This window comes from Strix uralensis, chromosome 5 (genome assembly GCF_047716275.1).
Source record: "Strix uralensis isolate ZFMK-TIS-50842 chromosome 5, bStrUra1, whole genome shotgun sequence".
Lineage (NCBI taxonomy): Eukaryota > Metazoa > Chordata > Aves > Strigiformes > Strigidae > Strix > Strix uralensis.
In genome coordinates this window covers 84,101,597-84,121,678 of record NC_133976.1, presented here as the reverse complement: position 1 = coordinate 84,121,678, position 20,082 = coordinate 84,101,597, and the positions used below count along the sequence as shown (strand labels likewise).

At 37.5% G+C, this 20,082-nt stretch overlaps 1 protein-coding gene across 2 annotated transcripts in view; it reads left to right on the top strand.

Annotated features, from left to right (window-relative positions):
* ANO2 (anoctamin 2) overlaps positions 1 to 20,082 on the top strand; it is a 203,059-nt gene that overhangs the window by 32,042 nt on the left and 150,935 nt on the right. For both annotated transcript variants that reach the window (XM_074872043.1, XM_074872042.1), the window contains exon 4: positions 17,278 to 17,376. In XM_074872043.1, coding sequence (XP_074728144.1) covers positions 17,278 to 17,376 — 99 coding nt within the window. The remainder of the gene's footprint in view (positions 1 to 17,277; positions 17,377 to 20,082) is intronic.

Genomic DNA, 20,082 nt, shown 5'->3' with positions numbered 1-20,082 from the left:
CACAGAAAAGTCAGCACAAAGAATGCTTTTAAATGCTCCAAGATCCAGTCGTAAATTGTTGTTAATTTCCAGATCTTCATATGCTCTATTAGCATTATCAGGCTTGCTCCCTGGCAGGACAAAACCCACATAACGGGAGACCTGCTGGATTATGTTGTTAAAGACAGCTCATTTTAGTATTAAAAAGTAGGTGTAGTTTATAATATAGTGATTGCTAACCCTCCTGATATCAGTATAGCTATTCTGTAGTAAGGTACTGTGCTCCTTGTAATTAATTCTCCATTTCCATTATTTCATAAAAGATGTAAATGTAATTATAATGTAAAACCAATTTTGTTAATGTTGTAGAATTTTAAGTACCACAAAAGACTAATAGGTAGCTCTAAAATGTATTCCTTCACTTGTATGTGTCAGTGGTAATTATCAATGAAAATAATAGGTGCATAATTATGGAGCACTCCAGTGTAATTAAAATCACAATAATAAGTGTAGCCAAGGAACTATACATCAAAAGCTGTAAGCCAAGTCCAGGAAATGAGGCAGTGGGCACCTTCCTGCTACCTGGACCCTTGAAAACAAATGGGAAGGCGGAAGAAATGCAAAAGCAAGAAGGCTGTTTCCTTAGTACAAACCTAAGTGCTCTTTCAAGTAGAAAAAGGACAGGGTAAATTCATATTGACTAATACTCTCCATTTCTAAGGAGAGTGCCTGTATTCTGATACATGCTCATATAATCAGTATAAAGGGGCAGGCACCTTTGAAGAACAAAGTTCATCCTGGCTCCCAGCTGCCTGTCCAGCCCCATCACCTTGTTCAGAGCAATGGCAGTAGCTTGAGGAGTTGTTATTACCTGCTGCATGTGAACTGCTCCTGCAGCTTCCCTCCTTTTGGTTCCCTAAAGGAGTAGCACTTGTCTTGTGAAGACTGATTGCTAGGCTGAAAATCTGGCAAGATTCTTACCTGTGTCTTTCTCCGTGTCAATGCCAAAACCGCTGTGAAATATCAGGCTTTTAGAAGGAGTAGAACTTAAAGTAAATACTACTCCCATGTCATTAAATACATGAGGATAGAGACAGGAATAAAACATAACTAGCCAAAAGCTATCATGGGTCTGAAGGTGGTGGTGGGGACAGGACATCCTGTCCCTGTGTTCCCTGCCTGAGGTCCTTATAGTTCTGGTTTCCAGTTTTCACGCCCTCTATTGCTGAACAGAAACAACATCGAAGTGGAGGTGAGAATTAGGTGAATGTTAACTCTTTTCACTGGCAAACAGGCTTTCAAATGTATGGAAGCACTTATGTGAAGGGGAACAAGAATGAAAAATGGGAAGATGTCTCTTGGCAGCATGTCTGTATTAATCTTTACAGCTAATTCTTACAACTGAAATTGTGCTTCCCTTGGCTTCTGTTCTTAACATGATTATTTTTACTTACACATGCCCTCTGTAGTTCTTCAGCTTTTCTTTCAGCAAATTTTGTCTTTATTCTGCCACTTGCCCATACAGTGACAGCTGTATTTATTATAGACTGTTTTTTATAAATTATAAAACTTCAGTTATTAATAATAAAATACAAATCAAATTATTTACAATTTCAGAGTTATCAAATGTTGCTTACCAATTTGTTTTGTCCAGCTGATGGCAAATGGTGCCCTACTTCAGTAAATTTAATATTATTTTTCTCTGAAAAGCTGGGTTTGGCAAATATATCATGATTAGATATTGATGTATGCCTGTTAACTACAGTCAGGCAAAGTGCACTGGAGTGAGATTTTAATGGAAAATATTTTTATGATTGATCAAAAGTATTTGGGGATTCATACCAATTCAATGATTAATTGGAGGGAGAAAAACCCAAAGTTTTGGAAAAACACACTGTTTGCTTTATTCTTTTTTTATAGACTGCATTTCTGGTCTGTTTGGATTTGCTGTTTCAAGAGGAGATTTGCCTAAATGTTACTCAAAAGCAGATATTTAAAAAATTAGAAAACAAAAGCAAAAAAAAATTTAAAATTGACCATTAAATTTAAGTCAAGGAAAACTTTTCTTTTTGCTGTTGTTTTCATTTTTGCAAATGTTCTGAAGGCACAGGGCAGGCTGATCTGAGTTAGGGATTGTGTGAATCTGTCCTCTTCTTTCCTACCCTAAGCAATGTGTCTTGCACATTCCTCTGTCTTGCAGTGTTGCCAGGAGTTGATCACTCGAAGTGTGAATCCAGTTGAAAATTAATTGCTCTTTAAAACTAGGATTTGGTTTTCAGGGTACTGATCTGGCTATAAAGAAACTCACTATGCAGTTATATAAATGTGACTTCTGGCTCAAGGGGGTGGAGGGGTGGGTGTGTATGGCGAGACCCAGGGAGGAATTTGGGACCACAACCTCTGTAACTGACACCAGCCCGAATTAATGTGAAATGGCAAACTCCCAGCTGCCTGTGTGAGTTGTGAGCCTGCTAGATGAGGTGCTCAGATGGATCACAGAGAGGGGACCAGTAGAGACTGCCTTGGAGAATAACAAAGCATGATGCTCCTGCTCAGGACTCGCTCTAAGTACTACTTTCTGTATTCTCATCCTGCTCAGTGGGAAGGCCAAATGCTGCTTTTTCTTTGGTCAGGGCAGGGGAAGAAGGTTTGAATGCCAAGGCAGTCTCCCTGGAGGGTCAGAGTTCAAGCAGGGGTTTCTAATTTGGGTATATGTATAAAACTGGGTGTATGTATACTGTGCATGTGTGTATATATATTGCTCTATACTAATGTGTGGAACATAAGGGGAATTAAGGCACTTTTTAGACTTTCAGAGTTATATAAACTTGTGTATGTGTATGCTTTTAGTCAGAAGGAAACATTGCAATTAGTTGTATTTTTTTTTTTTTTTGTGAACCATTTCTATAAATATTTGAAAAGAGCTAACACATGTTGCAAATATTTAGTTAACGGTCTTTGTTGAAACGAAATTTAAGAAAGCTCTAAAATCATAATATCCTACCAGTATTAAGAGGTCATTTTGTGTATGTGTGAATGTTCCAGTTGAAGCCTGTTTCAGCCAAAACATCTGTTCAGTTATCTGTGATTGATGTGTGAATATTTTGGCAAAAGCCCCACTCAGTATTTTTAATAGTGAATGATAAAGTTATATTTTCAATGTTTTAACATCATGTGCAAAAGTTATATAGCCAGATCTGGATCTATGTGGTTACTGCTATTTATACTACTGTTGGGGCGTACGACAGATGAGAATCCAGTGTGTTCTGAATAAACACAAAAGAAGAAGATGGATCCTGTATTAGCAAGATTATCATTTATGTGTAAGGAAATAGAACAAAGTAGCCAAGATAAATTGCAGTGGGAGCAGAAGGAATCAGTAACATGTGCTATCCTCTCAAACTTGTGTAAATGAGCTCTCGATCTGACCAAAGAGCTTAATGGTTAAAGATATTACAAAGCATTTAAATTATCCTTGACCACAAATGTGATATTTGTGTAATATAAATGCCAATAAGGATATGTAGTAATACATATGTAGGCAAAGACACAATTTTCTGTATTGTTTCTTTAGTAAGCCAAAATATGCAGTTAATTTATTGCCATGTCTTAGTCTGCTCATTTCTTATTGTTTGCCAATTACTGCTTAAATCTGCTATTTTTTTTCTTGTTTGTTCTCTTGCTCCCAGTTTTGCAGAATAACTCGAGTCTCTTATCTCATAATACTCCCCTACTGCATGCCAAGAACAGAAAGCATTTTGTGATCAGTATTAAACAGATTGATTTGGTGACTCCCCCTGAAATGGTCCAGAGTTTTGCTTGAGGCAGCTATGTGTACCAAAGACTGCCAAAACAAGTTTTTTTTTTAAAAAAGGCAAAACAAAAAAGCCCCCACTTTTTTCTTTTGATCTCAATCCTGATATATCCTTTCTGATAAACTTAATGATAGCACCTGATGTGTGAACACCTCTGAACTGTTCATACGTAGAATCATAGAATGGTTTGGGTTGGAAGGGACCTTAAAGATCACCTTTTAGTATGTTAACACTTGTCCAGCGATGCCAGACAGGTGAAGACAGTGAATGCCATAGCAGTTTCTGTTATGAGATCATGCCCAGAGGTTCTTTCTCCAGCAAGCAGTCACAGAATCACAGAATCATCTAGGTTGGAAAGGACCTTGAAGATCATTTAATCCAACCGTTAACCTAGCACTGACAGTTTCCAACTCCACCATATCCCTCAGCGCTATGTCGACCCGACTCTTCAACCCCTCCAGGTATGGGGACTCCACCACCTCCCTGGGCAGCCCATTCCAATGCCCAACAACCCATTCTGGAAAGAAATACTTCCTAATATCCAGTCTGAACCTTCCCTGGTGCAACTTGAGGCCATTACCTCTTGTCTTATCGCTCATTACTTGGTTAAAGAGACTCATCCCCAGCTCTCTGCACCCTCCTTTCAGGTAGTTGTAGAGGGCGATGAGGTCTCCCCTCAGCCTCCTCTTCTCCAGACTAAACCCCCCCAGTTCCCGTAGGAGCACGCCCTACTGAGGCACTCAAAACTTAGCATAATATGAGTTTTTGCTACAGGAATTAATTCCTGTTTGTTCATTTTGTGAATGCTCTTAAAGTACCCACTTAAGATGCAAGCTTAAGTGTGTGACTCTATCGGGGCTTTAAAACTGATGGCTAGATTCTGCAGGCCTTAATAACACTAGTATAAAGAGGTTTTTTTTCCCCCCACTGATTTCAGAAGGCTTTGACTTAGCGCTCATGTGTAGCTTTCATCATCACAGAAGGAAATACATTGGAGAGTAAATGCATTACAGGATGTGTCTAAGGATTGCAGTGCCTAACCAACAGGAAAGATTTCACTTGAGCATCCTGAGCCTCTGAGCAACATGCAGACCTTGCAGAACTCTGGAGAGTAGCTGGCTTTTGTTATGAAAAATTTGAGTATTCTGTTGCTGAACATATTACTAAGTCACAGCCTAGCATAGCCTGTGTGCGGCTTTGTTACTTAGCCCCCCTTTTCTGAATTTTTAACGTTTATCAGAAAATAATACTACTTGCTAATACTATTCAATATGGCAGAAGTCCAGGAAAAATGTGGCAGAAGCATGTTGAAACAAAGGCACAAAAATGTTCAATGTGATGCAATATATAATTTTTTTTTAAAAAAAAGGCTGGATAGACAGAGGCACTATGTGATCTTCTTTGAGTGCTGATGTAAAACAAGCAAAAAGATTTATGCAAAAGGCAAAATGCAGAGTACTTCTAATGAGGCATAAAATGGATTTTAAGATGTGGATGAAGGTACTTATTGCTATCAGTGTATAGCACCATATTTATTACCAAAATCTGGTAGTGATTTCCTGTAAATTTCAATTTGTGTGATACCACCAGGTTTGGAATAACAATTCTTACAGTTTTTCTTTGTTAATTTGTTTCCCTCAAGGCACAAAAACCTTTGGCATTATATCAGGTCAATATTCATATTCTACATTCTATCTGCTAAGTATCTTTTTCATAGTTTTAAGTTAATGGCCCACCTGACCCTTACATCTCAAGAAGTGATTTGTTCAGCTTTCTACATAAATCTTCATATTTCAGTGTAAACCCAAACATAAAACCTTACTAAAATATGCTTTTGTTGAATGCTGCTGTGAAATATATTGGAGAACCTACAACTTTATAATGTGTCGAGTTTTACCAGTCATTGTTACAGTAACAACATTTGCTGATAGTTTATTCTTAGAATTGTAATAGAAATTGAAAATCACATTTCAGTTACAATCATTTGGCAACTGATTTTTTTAAAAATTTTTATTTTTACCTGACAGATGGCTGGTCAAATAAGCAATACAGTTGATGGCTAATCCATCTTTAATTTTTTCTTACAAAGTTGCAAATTGGCATTTGTAAATCCTGACTGGCTGCTTTTTTCTGGGTTTTTTTTTTTTTGTTTGTTTGTTTGTTTGTTTGTTTTTTTGTTGTTTTTTTTTGTTGTTGGTTTTTTTTTTTTTTTTTTTTTTTGCAAAGTGACTCCAAATATATGTTGATAGAGATGAGAGATAATCTGGCCAACATACGTTATGGCATGTATGAAGGAGTACGGCTAGGATGGATGAATGCAGTAGGTGTTGTAATAGGTTTTCTGCTGATATCTACTGAATGACTGTCCTTTGGACCGTAATTTCTGGGGAGCTGAGACTAGCAGTATAGATGGGAAGATATCTGATGTGGTGATAGGGTGTATTGAGGGCTGATTTTCAAAACTTGATAGTTCAGCATGTTCTACGGAGATCACTAGAAAGTGCTGGCTAATTAACATTTCTGAAAATCTACTATTGTCCATTTACTGGCTGATTTTAGTAGTGATCATCATGCCCCTGTGGGAAGATATTATTTCCAGCCTAGGTACCACATTAGCTGAGAGAGCTGGGTCTCTTAGAGTTCCAGAAATAGTATAATACTGCACTTTCCATCTATGAACGAGGTATTTCTTGGACACTGATTCCCAGCCTGTTTGCCAAGCGTCTCATGTTAGGTTCAGCTGCAATGTTTCAAGCAATTATTTTTCTTTGCTTGATGATTTGCTCAGATTGCAGGGCTGCTGCTGCTGTTGCTGCCTTCTAATCATCTTCAGAGCCTGCAAGCATCCAGTAGAGCTTATCAGCATGGCCTCCACCACACTTCATCTGAAGTGTGCTTGTGCCTCACTGGCTGGGAACTGCTTCTCTAGGAAGCCCTTGGACACAAGGAACTAGTCCCAGAGTCACTGTGGCTGTTTTATATCCCTGCTGATGCTGGGCAATTGGAAATGCAGTCTGTTTCCTTGCATTATGGGTTAAGTAGAAGAAAAAGAGATGTTCCTACCTGAATTTAGTTGTCTTGTTCGCTGAAGAAGTGCGAGAAATACCATTGTACTCTTTTGCAATCTGTCTTTGCTCTTCCCCACACCTGGCTGTACAACCTAAAATGAATAGCACCAGGACTGTAAATACAACCTAATAATAATCAAAAATGTATCACTGTTGCAACTAACTGCAGTCAAGTACTCTGGAGATGTGATAAACTCCCTTAAAGAACACATGCTTTGAAGAAGTTTAACTTGTAACATTGTCAATGTAGGAAAGGTTAATTTTTATACTGAGTGTTGTGATTTTTTTTAGTGCCAAAATGTAGGAGATATACTGATAGTGACCATTTCCAGTACCCACTTTCCCCATCCAAAGTTAAATCCCGTGTTTTCTAATCCCCCCTAATAGACAATAACCCACTAGTCTTTGTGGCCCTCACATCAGCTTTTGAGCATTGATGTATCTTGACTCACCCAGTCTGAGATCTTCTGGTTCAAAAGAGGAATGACTTTCCGAAGCATGCATGGAGTATGCTGTACTTCAATCTTGTTCCTGCTTATTCCTGTTGGCAGCTACCAAGAACAGAACCATTTACCTTGTACTATGCAAGAAGAGAAGTGTTTTTTTCTCAAGTAACCAGAGTATTGGGACACATAACAAACCAGCATCGTTAGCTTTCCTTTGGTTGATTGCTGAAGATGGCCCTTAAATCTCAACAATAAAATAAATTTAAATTATTTTCCTTGTGTTAAATTCTGTCTGTATTTGTTCTTCCTTCAGTCAGTGCATGCAGATTCCAAATTAACTTTGATCTTTTCCCCTTGCTGATAAACCTGGTCCAGCCTCAGGTATGTTCAATTTTCAGGTCATAACCTTTAACAATGCCCATCCAAATATCTCTGTTAACTTCGTGTAGCTGCACCAAATTACATCATCTGACAGCCTAGCCTGATAATCTCATTAAAACATCAGAAGGAAAGTGATTGTATCATAATCTGTATTATTTATTATAAACTAATCACTAGATTGTAGTATAACCTGAAGATAGAGGACTGCTTAGTGCTGAGATTATGAACTAGTAACAGCTCTTGAGTTCCCATTACTTTCCAGACTTGAGGCACTGTGAAGTGTGATATGGTAGGGAACGCAGGCATGGTGTGAGCACCTGCCGAGACACCTTTGGTCTGCTCCACCACCAAACAGAGCGCTGTTAACCAGCCCCTTTTCAAAATGGTATGGAGCTGATCCCCGTGACAATAGTGTCATAGCAGCCCATAATCTGTCCAAGGGTGAGGCAGTCTGCTTGCTTACTCTGTATTTTTTGGCTACACAGTTATATGAAGAAGAGGTGATAGTAGGAAGTAGGAGGTCAGATACTGGGGAAAAAGAAAGGCCTAAATTCTCTCCTATTAGATTTGGCATAAATACCATATAATGATCCTATCATTTGGGACAGTCCATCAATGCAGTACAATGTACCTAACAGTTGCAATGGTAAAATATTTAGGAAAAAAAAGGAATGGTACAAACTTTTATGACACTTTTACTCTGATGTTCTCCTGATGACAGCTACTTTCAGTTCAGGTGATTTCCCCCCCACTTGATGCAGTTTGTCTATCTAGAAACCTTCTATGGATCTGTCTTCCAAAGTCTGGTATAGTTTCTTCTTGAAACATCATACAATTTTTTGTACCCACAGTCTTTTGGCAAGACAGAGGTACTCTGTGTCCTCTTGTTTATTTTGAGTCTGGCTCCCAATATCTTAGTCTGGCTTTGACTGACACCCTTCAGTTCTTGCTCTGAAAGAGGCAGTAGGCAGTCCATCCACAGCCCTCTCCTCACACATGATTTTATAGACTTCTACAATGTCTTCCTTGAGATTGCTCTTTCCCAGAATGAAGGGTCTGTCATAGCAAGGCTTTTATGGTTGCTGTTGCCCTCCTCTGAACTCACTTGTTTTATCTCTTTGGAGGTGAGGAGACAGGGACTGCACATTCAGCTTGAGATATGGATACAGCATGGATTGCTATGTTTAAATAGTATTTTTTTCTTAGTCTTTATTCCTTTCTTAATGGAACATAATGTTTTCTTTACTTCTCGACTCTTACAAAATACTGAGCTGATATTTTCAAGGAACTTTCTGTTGCAACCCTAAGATGTCATTACTGACTGGTGTAGGTCAATTCAAAGCTCAGCATGTTATATATGAAACTGGTTTTAACGCACAGATGTTGCTTTATATTTATCTACATTGAAAGCCATTTGTCATTGTTCAGGCTTTTACTCTTTTCTACAATTTTCCACAGTCTGCCCTTATCCTTGCTACCCTGAAAAACTTCATCAGCACAGTTTGTCTTCTCATTGCTTATCTCTTTTTCCAGGCCACTTATGATGATGCTGTACAGCGCTAATTCTCCAAAACCCCTTCATTGACTTTTTTTTTTTTTTTTTTTTTCAGCAGTGCAGGATCTCCTCCTACCCAGTTTCCTGTTGTTTAAAAAATTATATATCCACCCCAGGACCTGTTGCTTTATCCAAAATGTGTTACATGATGTTACTGCGACAGCCTACAACTGCCAGTGCTTCTTCCCCTTCTCTTCCAGTTTACACTGAGGGTGTAACTGTCCAGGGAGGTTTTGAATTCCCCACCAGCAAACAAGCCAGCCAGAACACTCTGATTGTCTTTATCTTAATCCACTCCCAATCAAGCCTCTGCAAATACAGCCAACCTTCCTTGTACTGCTACCGATGTTTGGTGAGAGCCCTCAAAGTGAGACACCATCCTGGAAAGGCTTGTAGCATATGATTAGGAGAACATAGTAAATGAAATACATTTGTACCATCTGTTAACACTTTTAAATTAAAGAAAAGTAAACTCTCCAAAATATTTTTCCTAAGAATGAATTGAAATTTAAAATCTTTCAACACAAAATTGAATCATCCCTCTGTATGATTGTTTGTTAATATCCCAGATCAAGTACTGACTGATGAAGCAATATTTTAAGGTGTCATTGCTCTGGTTTTCAGTTTGGTATCCTAACCACTCTTTTTTTTTTTTTCTCCCTCCAAATTTTTTTTCTTGAGATTGAGTCTGCAAGAGTAGGGGTTCAGTCTCTATTTCATTAATCCCCCTACTGGTAACATGCCTGTTATCTGGTCTAAAGATTGACTTCCATGATCTTGCTGCTTCATCTGGAATATTGTTTAGGGTATAAATCTCTGTGCAGATTATTGTGTCTCATTCCCTCAAGAGGAATTACATTTTGCCCTTTTTAATGTTAACTCTTTGGCCTCAAGAAGTTTGTTGATTTTATTATTGATAATCAAGTTTGATATGATGTATTTCACAGAATATTGGCTTATTTGCTAGCTAATTTGGCACTGAATGTAGCCAGGCCAGCTGATTACGTGTTTTTCCATTGACACTGCCAAAATACAGGAGGTGGTAGAGTAGACACACTCCTCTCTTCCTCTTTGAGGAAGTCTGATTTTTTTTTTTTTTTCAGTTTTGCATTTTATTATTATTTCTGGTATTCTTCAGTCTCAGAAGATGTACTGAAATTGTGATATGTTTTTGTAGCAAGAAATTTGTGTCGCTGACATAGGAGAAATTTGATGATAAAGTTATTCTAAACAAATAGGGAAGATTTGAAAGTCACACTTATGCTGTAGTAACTAGTGGCCATAGGTAAATATCTGGAAATTAACCAGGAAAATGCACTGATTTTTAAATCCAAAATGTGCATTCAGAAAGAATTAAAGATGAATGACAAACCTGACGTATTTGTTACTCACGTCCATATAAGTTCTGCATTGAGTACTGCAGTAATGCAGAGGTCTGTGCCTTTTTTGTATTTGGCAGACTTAACAATCTATTCTACATTTGTGCTTGAATTTCTAACAGCTCATTTTCATTCTGTTGTGTGCCATTAAATATTTCCATCTTCTTCAGGGGAAGCACGCCTGTGTTTTTAGGCTTCCTGTATCATCTTCCATTCAGAGATACTTTCTGTCTATAGATGAGTGGGAAGATCTTTGTTGGAAAGGTAGCCGTGCCGTGAAGAAACATTGCAAAGGATGTGCGAAGTCAACTGTTTCATTCCACAGTGCTTTATCTAAGGAATTAAGGTTATATAGTTTCTTTTAAAGTGTTTTGGCCAGATCTTTCATTCCAAGGTGTTCTGTTCTTTGCTTATACACACTAGTATATTCTTTAACTGTTTATGTTCAGAGGTGGGAGTAAGAGAGTAAAATAAACAGGACATTAACACTGTCACTGTCGGTGGAAATGAAGAAAGGGAAAGGCAAACTGTCAAAATGTGTAAATTATTGCAGCTTTGCTTAAGGTCTAAAATTTGGACTTGAGCATGTCTGCTTTGTATATTGTTGAGCAGCTAAAAATAAACCTAACTGTGAACTAGATGGAGCTTACCTTTGCTGTCAGTGAACAAGCCTGTGCTTTGCATCTTTACGCTTGTGCTATGCGTGACTGGTTGTCTGTCAGGAGTGGAACAAGTTCTTGGAGCTGTCGGGGATGGCTGCTAATTTTTTCTAATACTGTTGCAAGAGAATCTGCAGTCATTAATGAGGACCTCATGCTAGGCACTATACAGCCATAGAGTAAGATAAATCTGTACCCCAGAGAAATAATGATAATAGGAAAGGGGAAGTTTGGCAAAAGGTAAAAGGATTACAGGTTTTGAAGGAAAATGTGAAAATTATAAAATGTGTAGGCAGTAGTCATACACTCTTGTTTACTGTATTATTTGAACACCTCTTAATCTGTAACTTCTTTATCTTCACAAACATCTTTTGATAGTGGGAAGTTCCATTATCTTAATTTAATCAGTGACAGAAAGAGCTAAATTACCTGCCTACAATTATGTAGATAACATGAGTAGGAAATTGCTCTGGACTGACATCTCTTTGTCAAGACATTCTGGGTCTTGACGTCTCACCTGGACTAGTGCACTGCCCTTCCTTTTCGTGATGCAACTGACATACACTTTGATATGCTTTGCAATAAACTGATTTTGTATCTTGGACACCAAACATTAAGATCAGCAAAATGCCAATCCTTGTACAGACAGAGATTCAACACACTTGGCGCAAAACATAGACGCTTTCACAGTCGCTGTCTGATTCTGGCAATGACATGTCATTCCGTCACATGCTACCCGTGCAGGGGGCCAAAGCAGCTCAGTATTTGGCTCAGTTTTTGTAAAATGTATGTAGCTGGAGTTCTGTGATAGTAACAAGAAATTGCATTTTATTTGCGCTATCACATCACATTGGTTTTTTCCTCAATTTCCAGGGCTGGTATCAGGAGAGTAGACATTAATTTTGAACAATTGCATTTGCAGACGTGACTGATCCATTTGGTGATGGAATAAATGGGAAGATGATTACTTTTACTGAGATACTAGGACCTGTCTTTTTTTTTCCCGCTCTACAAACTCTCTCATTTTTCCTTTCCTAGTGTGGCTGGTATAACCCATGTCAGCAAAAGATGTCTGATTATATTAATTGAAGCCATTAGAAACTTGCTGTCTGTATGTGTCTGGTATTTTTCTGTCTATTTAATAATCACAAAAGGATAAAATGTTTAAGGCCCACATAGTTTGTCTTTTGAAGAAGGAAGTTTACATGCTTCAGGTTTTATAATTTATGCCTTTCCATTTCCTATGTATATTTTTTTTAATCAGAAGAAAGATTAGCAGTTGCCTTGGATTCCCTTAGGCAGTAGTTAATCACTTCTGTTCAGCTTCTTTCTGCCCCTCAATGTTTCTCTTTTCTTTCTATTAAGATACATAGCAGAAATCTATTTATTTGGACAAGTGCTTTAAAATATCTTATTTCCTTTAATATACATGTTATATATAACTATATTCCTTTAATATAGGATGAATGATAAGTGATTTCACAATGAGGAAATAATGGGAAAGACTTACTAAAATGTTGCATTCAGCAATGAATTTTGTATTTGCAGAGCTGCTAGGAGCAATATGTTAACCACAAAAAAAGTCTGAGGTTCTCCCAAAGTATAATTATTGGGTTTTCCCTTTTTGTTTTCTTGACTGTGACTGACAAATATGATGCCTTCAGCACCATATGCTTTAGCTCATATTAGAGGTGTCTAAATAAACTGTTGAGAACACTTCATCTTGGGGTGACATGTCTGACACCTGACAAATGGGTTGTCTGAATGAGGTAAGGTGGGAGTCAAATTGGCCTGACAAAATAATGTCACTATGAGAAATCTTTGAGCTGGACACACAGTATTTCACCTCATGGAGCAACAGGACTTCTCCACAAACTCCTGCTGCAATTGAGAATGCTTTATGGTGCATCTCCTCAATCTGTGATCTGTCCCTGCAAGGGCTGGAATTGAGAAACTGTGAACTGGAAGAGATTAATAAAAGCATCATAATTGTGTTATAGTGACTCAAAACCATTCCATGTTACAGCTGGAAAACTGTACTGTCAAAGTGTGTGAGAAACATGGATCTGTCACTAACTTTAGAATGACAAAATTATCATTTGATATCTGACTTTTGTAGAAACCTAAGTTCAATGACAAATCTAAATTTTTGGGCAGAGAGAGATTTTCTACTTACTCTAGCTATCATGCTTGTCCAGCCATGTTTCAGAACATTCAGGTTTTAGTTAAAAAGAATCATCACTTTTTGAGTTTTTACTAGTCAAATTACAATCAATAGGAGTACATTCTTTATATACATCTATATGAGAGCTTTCATAGTTATACTTTTTTGTTTTTCTGCTATGGCCTTGATGATGATAAGTTTGCAATAAATCTTAGACTTGCAGTTGATGCAGGTGCTAACGTATTTTACTGTTAAGGCATGAAAGATAGAAAAAGTCTCCTTGGAGAAATATAAATTTTATTCAGCCTATATATTTCCACTATAATACAGAAAAAAATGCAATATAGACTGCTGTTAAAGTCCTGCTTTAAACTACTAGGAATACATGATAGACTGAAAGAAATATCTGATATATTTTTCTTCATGTGTTGATTGAAAAGCAAAACAGACCTTCCAGATTTTCTTCCATTTTACTTTAATGCTGACTTTTCTTATTGAAATGGGAAGACCCAATTCAACTTTATAAAATAGAAAAGAAGGCAAGATACAAATATTTCTTGAATAATTCAGAACCAACCTATTGAAAAACTTCCACTCTTGAAACTTATTGGAAGAACTCTGTAATATGGAATATAGATTTGATGAAAAAAGGGTCATGAGAGCAACGAATCTGTTTGTCATCTGCATAGCAACACTTAGTCATTTGAGTAATATAATCAGGGAATGCAATGATATAGACATAGAACATCGCAGGGCCAAGAATGAAGTCCTGTGGGACATCAGCTGTAAGTGAAAAAGGACTTGATTAGGGATGGCTGTATTAAATAACAAGTGAATGGTCAGACAAAAATAACGTTAGCCAGCACAACGTGTTAGCTTTAGTGATACATCTAGAGCACAATGAATAAGCAATGGTGATTGTGAGTATTCAAAATAGAAGACTGACAGCATTTCATTAAAGCAAACATTCAATTATATTCATGAACACATGTACTTTGATCGTTTCAGGTGATTAGCCGAATGACACCATTTAGTGGGTGTCTCCAGTAGACAGTTATAAATCCACTCTGGCAATGAGAAAAACAAGTTCTAACTTTTGCTAATGTTCGCAATACAATAAGCACTCTGGGAATAAGCTAGTTGAACAGATCTTTGCCAGTCATCATAACGATAATGACAAAAAGGACATGCAAACAGACAACAGGAACTACTGCGGGTGAAGGCTTGAAAAGTGGGGAAAGGACCCTTACCAGAGGAGTAGTTGTATAGGTTTTTATTTTGCTGGCTCAGTAGAAAATTAGGTAGATGGTTTATCCCTTGAGATACGATATGAGATTGATGATTTAGAATTTATTTAAAATTTCTTTGATTAATTTTAATGTTAGGAAAATATAAGAAGATGTGGGAAACATGGTTCTAGTAATCCCAAGATAAATACTCATCTATTGTTTTTGTTTACCATGCAACAAGAATCACCTGGTCCTGTTTTCCTTAGTTTATTTACTTTGCATTAGTCTTTATTAAAATGATCTCAATTTCCTATCATGGGGTGATTTTTAAGGCTTTTAAAGATTTTTAAGGCTCTGATTCCTCAGCATCTGATATCACTTCATGAACAGCACAACTTTCCAACATATTTTTGTTCAAATGTACAAAAGTCATATTCTTCATCTGGTCTTTTCTCTGAAATTATCTGACTGATTTTATTTGCAATCTGTGTAGTCATTTGAGCCTGAGCTGGAAACAACCAATTAGATCAGATTGTCCCTCCTCTTGCCAATGTGGAATATAGTCCCCCAGACAGAGGACACACGCTTGATTTTAGCCAAAAGCTGAGAAGCAGCCTCCTGATCTTCACTCGCTGAAATTTAAACTCTCATCTGTTATTAATCTATTTTCAGCAAATGATTACCAGAACATCTGCTCATGCCCAGTAAATTTTTACTTCCTTCTCTTAAAGCTGACTTCCCCAGTGGACTGATGAAAGAGACATTCTGTAGCTCATTCTGCTCTTTAAAATAACATCGGTCCACTGAAGATATGTTGGCTGAAAGTGATGTAGTGATCTTTGTAGTTCATGTTGCAGCTATAAGGGAAATAAGAGCAAAATGATTACAAAAAGCATAGTAGGATTTTCATTTAGACCCCTTTTTTTTTTTTTTTTTAAATCAGGAAGCATTATGAAACATTCAGCAAATGCATGTTTGGTGTTTACATGAAGTTGTAAGCATTTATACACTTTGAAAAGATTAAATACTGTTCTAAAATGCTGATGCCAATGTGATATGATCCAGATTTATTCGGAAATTTCTATAAATTGTATGCAAAATGAAAAAAAAAATCACCGAGGGGGAGATTTTTCTGAGGTAAATGTGCTACAACTTTCTTTGATTTAGACATACGTTTAGACTGTGATTCATATGTCTGTCTAAAACTTTTCGTAACTCAAAGCTTTTGAGAATGAGAATTTTCTTGGAGTCAATTTCCAACAGAAGATGCTAAGTTTCCATGGATATGGCCTGTGTTCCCAGATTTGTAGAGTTATGCTTCTTCTTGATTATAGTGACACTAAGCTATGTCCATTAGCATTCTTTCTCTAGATTTAAGTAACTGTTTGTACATATAATAGGCACCTACTCACAGACGGGGCATCCAAGTTTTGCATTTAAGCCCAACATGTAACCCAGCTATATTTCTCACCAGGTTGGACACCCTGCTTCAGTTTTCTTGACTCGGTTCTAAATTTCAGGATATATGAGTGACTGCAAATATAAGTTCATGCTCCCCTGGAGGGGACTCTTCTGATCCTTAAACGTGTATGGGTGAGATAATGCAAAGTGACAGTATGCCCTAGCAGCAAAGCTCCAGCAGGCACACAGCTACACAAAGAGCATTAACCTTAACGTTAATCAAGCCTTTAAAGTCTCCACCTGGCCACTTCCATGACCTTCCCAAATATGTCCTCATATCCTCTTTCTAATCTCCCTCCCAACTTTTATTCCCTTCATTTCCACAGTAAACATCCATCTGTATAATTTACTGACATAATCACGTGCATTGTGGAAAATTCTGTATCAATATGCCTACATTTAATTTTCATGTTTTTGCCAGGGGTGCTGATTTCTGATCTTAGACTGCCACTGTGTAGCTTAGATGTGCTACCAGGACAGTACCCTCTCAATAGCCCAGATCGCAGCAAACTGTGCAGAAGCCCTCTTGTGTAGTCTTCTGCCTCTGCACAGCATAGCCAGTTATTTACATAAACATTAGGCTCACGTCACTTCTCAGAAGTTAAATTTGAATATTTTGTTTAGGGTGGCTACTCCATCTACAGATATTTAAGGCAGTAAATGTTGGGCCTGATCCCCTGTAAAGAACTACTACTCTGATGAAGTGTCTAGGAAATAGTTGGGCAAAACTAAAAAATGGGAACCCAAAGGAAAGCCCACCCAGAGCAGAAATGTCTTTTCTTTGTCGATTCAGATGGGCACAAAAGCCCACTAATAAGTCATATGACTTAAAAAATATGAGTGCAGAATCTGTAGCTTGGGGGTTTCCAGTTCACATGATTCCAAAATCTGGACCTGTTGCCTTCTGTCTTCATGGTGCACACACAACTACACTCTAAGCAGTAGATTAATGAATTTTAGAGCATTAGGAGATTTAGCTTTTAAAGGAAACGTCACTTTTAAACCCAGTTGTAACATGTTAGTTATTCACTGTGATTGCCTACTGTTGCACAATTTAGTTGGAGTTGACATCTTGAAACCTTATAACTGTGTTCTGTTCAGTAATAGTGAAATACATTGTTTTCACTATTTTATGTTTCAGAATAAGAGCCAAGGATTGAGTTTTGTCCGGATACATGCACCTTGGCAAGTACTTAGTCGAGAAGCGGAAATCCTTAAGATAAAAATGCCCACTAAAAAGGTAAGTATCTCCCATCTTCTATCAACTAGTTGTATGACTGAAGGAGGAGGGGGTGTGTGTAGATCAGAATGACAATTAAATATATAGAAGCCCATGGAGTTACTTTATTTCAAAATCAGAGCAAATGAACTGTCAGGATTATTCTTTCACATTACTAATTATTTTGAGATGATTTAGTATTCACAGTCATATTTAAGATGGGATTTGCAAAGGGATTTTCAAAGGCTGCAGAGGCGACAGGCTCACAGTCTGCATTCAGAAGAGTGATGACAGAGGTGAGTTTTAAGGAGGGCTTTGAAAGCTGAGAAGGCAGTAGCTATCTGGATTTTTGTCAAGGAAATTTCCTCCAAGGTGAGGTGCAGTATGGGAGATAGTATGATAGCTAGTCAGTGCCTTAAGATTTCTCTAAAGCCTGGGGATGCTGAGAGAGTCTGTTTTGGTGGTGTCAATGACTTAGTGAATTCAGACTTGTCTACTGCCATTAAAACTTTGACTCACTATCTTCTTTACAGTCTTTACAGTCTGCTTTTAGCAGAGTTGCTGGCAAACATTGTAAATTCTGAGTAGCAGATCCCAAACCTTGAGGTCCTGCAATGATTTAGTGTGTTGGCTGACAACTCCGCTGAAGTCAGTGGAACTACCTTGTGCTTTCAGTTAGTGAATCTCATCAGTTACACTACTGAACACTTACTTCATTGCATTGTCAGTAGAATTCAGGGAGAAACCAATTTTGTTTTCTTCCATAGAGTTGTTTGTTTTTCATTTGGGTGGGGTTTTTTTTCCCCATATTGATTGTTTTCACCCAGTAAAAGCTTCAGTTTTGTTCACATCTCATGGTGTTACAATCTGTCACTGTCAGAAGCTTGGCCAAGACAATTTTGCATACTCTTACTGTATTGTGTTTGCATCCCAGGAAAAAAATATAAATCTGGTTACTTTTAATCAGTCTTCAAAAATGAGTAGATTTTGGACAGCTACAGTACCTCTGTCCTTTCTGGCATATTGATGATGTGTAGGCCCTTTCTAGAAATGGACTTAAATATTCAGCTCCTCTCTTTGATCCCTTTCCAGCTTTGTTCCTTTTGTGCATTTCTAGTGCCTGCTCATGTCTCCCTCCTTCTTCCTGCATGGGAATTTCCCCCTCTTAGCTTTTTGCAGGTACGCTGAAGCAAATCTTACACTATTTCAGTTGATGAATATTGCCATCATATTGTTCTGAGCTAAGGTCTGTCCTGGAGCTGATAGTCTCCAATGACCACTCTAGTCATTCACAAACACTTTCACATCCCCTTCTCTCCTCTGAATGTGAGAAAAAATGCACAGTATGTCATAAGACTTGAAAGACACAGAATCATCTGGCGTAAAGATATCTAAAAATATTGACCAATTACTTCATTTAACCACTACATATTATACATTATTTATAGCATCCTTTCCTTTAAAGCAACAGATTTCAATGAACAAATCAGGTCTGTGCACACATGTTGAACGAGATTGCCATATAACTGACTTTTATTGAATATTATGATAAATATTCAAAGAGTAAATGAACATGCAGTCATTGATTAGGCAGTTATGAAAACAGCATTCAGGTTTGTACTTGTAATTTATGTTGGTCTGTAGAAGAAGACTAAATGAAATATGCCTACATATGTCTACAAACAAGGAAAACAGATGTCAATTCTCCTGAAAATTCACCCTAGGGTAATAAGTTGTTTTGTATAACTTAAAAGTAATGTGACATTTTGAAGGAGAAGATTGCTGACAACTCTTGTTGACTACATTATTTTTCCATTACCTCAACTGCACAAATGAAGCACTACCAGTGCACTATCAGAAAGCAAGTACGACAGGAAAACTGTGTAATGTCTTTTTGTTTTTTGCAATTAAAGACAGTTGGAAGAGGAATTTCCTGTGAAGAAAACAAAAATCCACTTTGAAAAACTGAAATTTCGTATTTTGGGGATTTGGCAAAACAAACTGAAAAATTAGGCCAGTAACCACTAAAAAGAAAATTCTATCTTGTTCAGAGAGACAAAAGGTTGTTTTCAAGGCACATTAGATATTTTCTGTGATGCTATTTTTATTTATTTAAAAATCCAATGAAACCATAAACAAGGCATTTATCCACCTCTAAACATGATGAATTGTTTGCAAAATTTTTTTTAAAATGTTCAGTTTTAAATCATCTTTTAGGACAAATGACATGCTGGGAAAAGATCCTTTTTGAACAATTTTAATTATATGTATACTTCTGGATACAACAATAGTTGTTTTTGATGAGTGAGAATGGGCCACACTCAAACGTGAGTATGAGAAACGAACAGTATGAGAAATAAACAGGACCAACTGGAAGCTTTGGTCCATTCCCAGGGCAATGAAGTGTCTGGTGTTAGTGAGACTTGATGGAATGAGTCCTACAACTGGAATGCTGGGATGGAGGGCTATAGGCTGTTCAGGGTGGACAGGCAGGGCAGGAGAGCTGGAGGAGTTGTACTGTATGTAAGGGAGAAGTTTGACTGTACAGCCCTTGCAGTTAGGGATGATATGGTTGAGAGCCTCTGGGTGGGTGGGGAGGAATTAAATAGATAGGGGGGGAAATTAAATAGATTAGGGGGATGGAAAACAAAGCAGATGTCATTGAGGGTGTCTCCCACTGATTGCCTAGCCAGGATGATAGCACTGATGAATTATAGGCAGTTAGGA